The 5,719-nt window shown below is 41.9% G+C and overlaps 1 protein-coding gene across 1 annotated transcript; it reads left to right on the forward strand.

Annotated features, from left to right (window-relative positions):
• The first annotated feature begins 2,521 nt into the window (after nucleotides 1-2,521).
• On the forward strand, nucleotides 2,522-3,640 carry LOC139112646 (golgin subfamily A member 6-like protein 6). The gene has a single exon (XM_070673726.1). It carries the CDS (start codon nucleotides 2,522-2,524, stop codon nucleotides 3,638-3,640), a length of 1,119 nt encoding a protein of 372 aa, XP_070529827.1.
• The last annotated feature ends 2,079 nt before the right edge of the window (nucleotides 3,641-5,719 follow it).

Here is a 5,719-nt window from a genome sequence, read left to right on the forward strand (position 1 = left end):
ACATCTGGCGCAAAAATTTACACAAAAATGTCCGATTGGATCGCGTATTAATGATTTTTACGTCGATGACTTACTTACGGGTGCAAATACTTTAGGAAACGCGATACGCGCGCGCGATGAAATCGTCAAAATTCTGCGTGACGGACAATTTGAGTTGAGCAAATGATTAGCAAATCATCGCGATTTATTGCCTCACGAAGTCAGAGGCGAGAGGGAATCCGTGTCGTTGTCCGGCGACGCGGAACACAAAATTCTCGGAGTTAGTTGGGACCCGAGTAATGACGAACTCAAAATCGAGACAAAGGACGAGAAACGGGTAGGCCGCGTAACAAAACGAGCGGTTTTGGCGGAGTTGGCCGGTTTATTCGAAATGATGGGCATTGTGGAGCCGATAATTGTTGTGGCAAAAATAATGCTGCAAGAGATGTGGCAATTAAAGGTTGACTGGGAGGAATCTCTCTTGCAAGAGATTGACGAGAGATGGAGAAATTTTAGGCAGCAATTGCAGCGTCTGAAAGACTTAAAGATTCCGCGGTGGACTGGGTGCGGGGGTAAGCGCGAAACGCAGATCCACGGATTTTGTGACGCGAGCGAAAGGGCATACGGTGCTTGTATATATATTCGAACAGCCACGAGTGAAGGCCAATACAGAACCACGTTATTAACATCAAAATCGCGAGTTGCGCCGATCAAGGCCGTATCTCCGCCGCGACTAGAACTAAGCGCGGCGGTGCTATTAACTCAGTTAATAGAAAAAGTTCGCTCATCTATCGGAATTCAGAGTAACGACGTGATTCTGTGGTCGGACTCGACCATCACGCTTCAGTGGATCGCGTCGCCGTCTTGCAGATGGAACACTTTTGTCGCCAATCGCGTTGGCGAGATACAGAGAACGACCGAAATTAATAGTTGGCGACACGTACCCACGGCAGAAAATCCGGCGGATGTATTGTCTCGAGGAGTAAGATTGGAGGAATTGATCGACTCCTCTTTGTGGTGGAATGGTCCCGCTTTTTTGCGATCAACGGCCGATCGGTGGCTGCCAAGGAAAACGCTCGGATCGTCGGCAGACGCGCCAGAGCAAAGGAAAATTGTTACTGTGACAACAATTGTTGAGCCGAGTCCGGTGCATCGGCTACTCGCGCGTCGCTCGAGCTTAAACAAAATTTTACGAATAGTGGCGTATTGCAGAAGATTTGGTCGCGCGGGACCGCGAAAACACGCCGATTTAATTATAACGCCTTTCGAATTGCGGGACGCATTACATGCGGTAGTCGGGAGCGTGCAGCGCGAGGCGTTCGCAAACGAATATGACCATCTGCGGGTCAACCGGGCGTTACATAAGCAGAGCTCAATACAATCATTGACTCCATTTCTCGACGGCGAGGGGATAATCCGCGTGGGGGGTCGACTGGAGAACGCAGCAATTCCGTACGACGCACGACACCCAATTCTGTTGCCGGGAAAAAATAGATTGACGATGTTGATTATCGAAAAGGAACACAGAGACATACTGCATTCCGGCGCACGTGTGACTTTAGCAGCCATAAGACAAAGATTTTGGCCTATTGCGGCGGCATCCGCGGTGCGTGGTGTCGTGCGGAGTTGCATTTTGTGTTTTAAGTGCAAACCAAGGGTGTCACAGGCGAAGATGGCAGATCTGCCGCAGAAAAGAGGGACGATTTCGCGGCCGTTCACTCACGTAGGAGTTGATTACGCCGGTCCCGTGATGTTAAAAGAAGGGAAACAGCGGAATGCCAAATTAAGTAAAGCGTACATAGCGGTATTTGTGTGCTTCACCGTCAAGGCTATACACTTAGAGCTGGTATCAGATCTGACGTCAGACGCTTTCTTGGGGGCATTTAAACGCTTTATATCGCGACGAGGCCGTCCGGAATGCGTGTATTCGGACAATGGCACGACGTTTATCGGCGCCAATAAACAAATTAGAGAAATGTATGAATTTGTTAAATCGGATCAAACACAAGCGGATGTCGACTTTCGTTTCCGACAGCATAGTGAGTGGATGGATGTATGTCAGTGTATCTGTGGAAATAAGGTTTTTGGAAAGGTTTTTGAGGAAGTAGGGAGAGGGTGATGGGCAAAAGGTGGGTGGGAAGGAAGAAGTAAGAAGGGAAAGTGGAGGGAATAGTGTGGGAAAAGGGCTGAGGGAGAAAATTGGAAAAAAATAGGAGGTGAGTTTTAATTAAAGTTTAATTAAAGTTAGAAAGGCTTGGAATAAAGAACAAAGATAGAGAGTTAAAACAAAGAAAGGGGGGAAGAGGAAAGGGGGAAGGGGACAAAGGAGGACAAAAGAAAAGGGCTGGGAGGAGGGTGGTTAAAGGGAAGAAAGTAGTAACAAAAAGAAATTTAAGAAAATTGGGAATAAAAAGTAAAAGTAGTAAACAGTGTAGAGAGGATAGGAGGAAGTGACAGATAGTAAAAGGTAAGGAAAAAGAGAAGAGAAACTGGGAAGGGAAGGAAAGGTTTTAAATAAGAAAAAAAAGGATAAAGTGATAAGATGAGTGAAGAAAAAAGAGAAGAAATTGAAAAAATGAAAGATATGGAAGGAGAAAGTGAAAAAGATGTAGAGCAAGGAGAGGAGAAGAAAAGAAAACCAGGAAAGCCGGCGAGGGTGGAAGGCCTGATGAGGGAGAGAGCAAACAGCCTCCCCATCATAAAGGCATTTCAAAAGGCAGAAAAGAGAAAGGAGAGGCAAGAGGAAGGAGGGGAAATGGAAAGTATGGAAGGATTTAAGAGGAGTAATAGAGTGTTAAGATCGCCGATAAAGGGCATGGGAGAAGAAGGAGTGGTAAAGAATGTAGAAAGAAAGGAGAAAGAAGTGGAAGGATTGGGGATGATGATGAAGGAAATGAGAGGCGAATTTGCTAGGATTCAAGAGCAGATGGAAGTATTAATGGAATGTAAGGTAAAAATCAGGAAGGAAATAGAGGAGTTAAAGAAGATGTGGAGGGACGACAAAGTGGTGTTGGAGAAAAGAATAAGTGAAATTGAAAAAAAAGTAATGGAGAAGAAGGGTACAGAAGGGCTAGAGGGGGAGGGAGCAGAAGAGGTAAAGGGGAGAGTAATGGGTTTGGAAGAGAGAATGAGGATGTTGGAGATTGGTAAAGAAAGAGAAAGAAAAAAATGGAGGAAAAATAACTTGATTGTAAGGGGCCTAAAAATAAAAGAAGAGAATAAAGAGGAATTAAAGAAAAAGGTAGAAGAAATTTTTGAAGTGATTGGGGTAAAAGCAAAGATAATGGAAGTAAATAAGATTGGGGGAATAAATAAGGGAGGATACGGGATGGTATGGGTAAAACTTGAAAATTTTAAGGACAAGGTGGAAATAATGAAAAAAAAAGGAAAATTAAAGGAGAGAACGGAATGGATAGGGGATGACATGACGGAATATGAGAGAAAGGTTGAATGGGTAATAAAAAGAAAGGCAGAGAAAAGAAAAAGAGAAGGTAGCCAGGTGAAAATAGGGTACAAAAAAATGTGGGTGGACAAGGAACTTTGGGTATGGGACGAAATGAAAGATGAGTTGAGAAAATGGCCGGAAGTAAAGAGAAGGGAAAAAGAGGAGGAAAAGAACAAAAAAAAGATAATGGTAGATAAAAGTAATATGAGTTTTTAGAGAAAGGCGGAAAAAGAGAAGGTAAAGAAAGTGGAACGGGTAATGGACGAAGTATGGAAGGAGAGAAGGAGGAAAAAGAAGGGAAGAAAAGAGAAGTAAAAATGAAGAAAAGAAAAAAAGAAAGTGTAATGAAAATAGGTTTTTGGAACGTGGCGGGGATGGAAAATAAGGATAAAGATTTTTGGAAAAAATTAGAGCAGTGAGATTTGATTTTTATGTGTGAGACATGGTTGCAGGAAAAAGGATGGGGAAGGATCAAGGGGAAGTTACCGAAAGGTTACAAATGGATATGGGAAGAAGCAAAGAAAAGGAGTAGGAAGGGAAGAGCAATGGGGGGGGGGCATGGTAATGGGATGGAGAAAGGAGTTTGAAAAGGAAAGAGAAAGAGAAATGGAGAAGAAGAAGGGGGTATTGGGTTTAAAGATATGCTGGGGAAGAGTGAAATGGAAAATAATAGGAGTTTATATTAGTGATAATATGAAGGAGGTGGCGGAAATTTTTAACATTGTGCATATTAAATTGACAGAAAATCTTTTACATAATCTTTATTTAAATGGAACTTTAATATAAAATTTTTATTAAATAGTATTCTAGAATTATTTGTTGTTGACTCAAGGTAAAAAGCACATCCAAATATTTTGATTTGGTAAAACTTTATATAAATGTAGGGGTTGATTATAAACAAATGTAAAAAATATCCGTAACAGCCCATAAATGTTCGTTTCGTTCACACAACGCAAAAGACTTTCCAACAGATGCTCGAATCTGAATTAAGATCTATCTAATTTAACGACCCTACAACTGAGATGCCAATTATACGATTCTATTACGTACGCCTTTATATTTTTCTCGACATATTTTTAGAATTATTTGAAATATCGAAAAATGTTATATACAAAAGTTTTTTGTGTAAAAACACTTCTATTTAACGATATTAATAAAATAAAAAAAAAATTATTTTTTGTTAATATAGTGTTATATCCCGAGCCCTTGGCAACAGAAGCTCGAGAATAACGCCGGAATGTCGCACGCGCGCGACCATTTAGCTTGATCGGCAGAGTACCGCCGATCAAGGTAACCCGGCATTTCCGGCCGAGACGCGACGTTCGAGGTCAGTCGCAGTTGCCACCCGCGATTCTGCTGATTGCTATGATTTTTGACATAGCAACAACAGGGCATATATAGGGGCAGCCGCGGCCCGGACGGGGAGTTGCTATTAGAAATCTTAATTGAGTAAATCGCGTGAAGTTGCCGACTGTAAATCACAAGAAGGGAAATAAAAGGAAGACGAAACAAGAAAAGGGGTCTTTATTTCACCCAACATACACACGTCCCTCCAGAGAACGGACCCCACGGCACCTTCACGGTGCAACAATAGTTAAATAGAAGTGTTTTTACTATAAAACTTTTGTATAAAACATTTTTCGATATTTTAAATAATTCTTAAAATATGTCGAGAAAATTAAAAAAGCATTTTACCTATAAAGAATGGTTTCAGTTCTTAAACCCGTTTATGGGCCTGTTACGTCCGCGCCCTTTTTAATTTCTTTCTTTCTAGAATATTCTGAATCCACAAAGATGACTAACAATAAATAAAAGTCAAAAGGGTTGTTTTTAAAAAAAGAGCTTTTTATCTATAGAAACGGAAAATTCGGAAAATGATTCAGACAGCCCTATGATAAGCGGTACACGCGGGACAAATAACTTTCCTTGTAAGGCGATCTGAATCCATAAAAATGACTAATAATAAACGAAAGTCAACTGAAAAAGAATTTTATCTACAACTATGGAAAATTTGAGAAAATGATTCAGGGAGCAAAGCTCGCGACAACGCCCTTTTTGAATTGTATAAAAAGCCTGAGCAGGCGGATCGGAGCATCATTCTTCTCAAAAAGTCTTTTGGTGCCTGACATTATTTTACCCGCAATTCGAGTGTGATTATTCCGAGTGCTCCGAACCGAAGGACGAATCAATCGATCCAATAGCAGTTCAAACCAACCGATCCGGCTGCTCGCTCAAACTCGCCGATCCTCCGGACGCACTGATCCGCCGATCTAACGAATTCGCCGATCCGCCAGA

This window comes from Cardiocondyla obscurior, unplaced genomic scaffold (assembly GCF_019399895.1).
Source record: "Cardiocondyla obscurior isolate alpha-2009 unplaced genomic scaffold, Cobs3.1 scaffold33_214576_698314, whole genome shotgun sequence".
NCBI lineage: Eukaryota > Metazoa > Arthropoda > Insecta > Hymenoptera > Formicidae > Cardiocondyla > Cardiocondyla obscurior.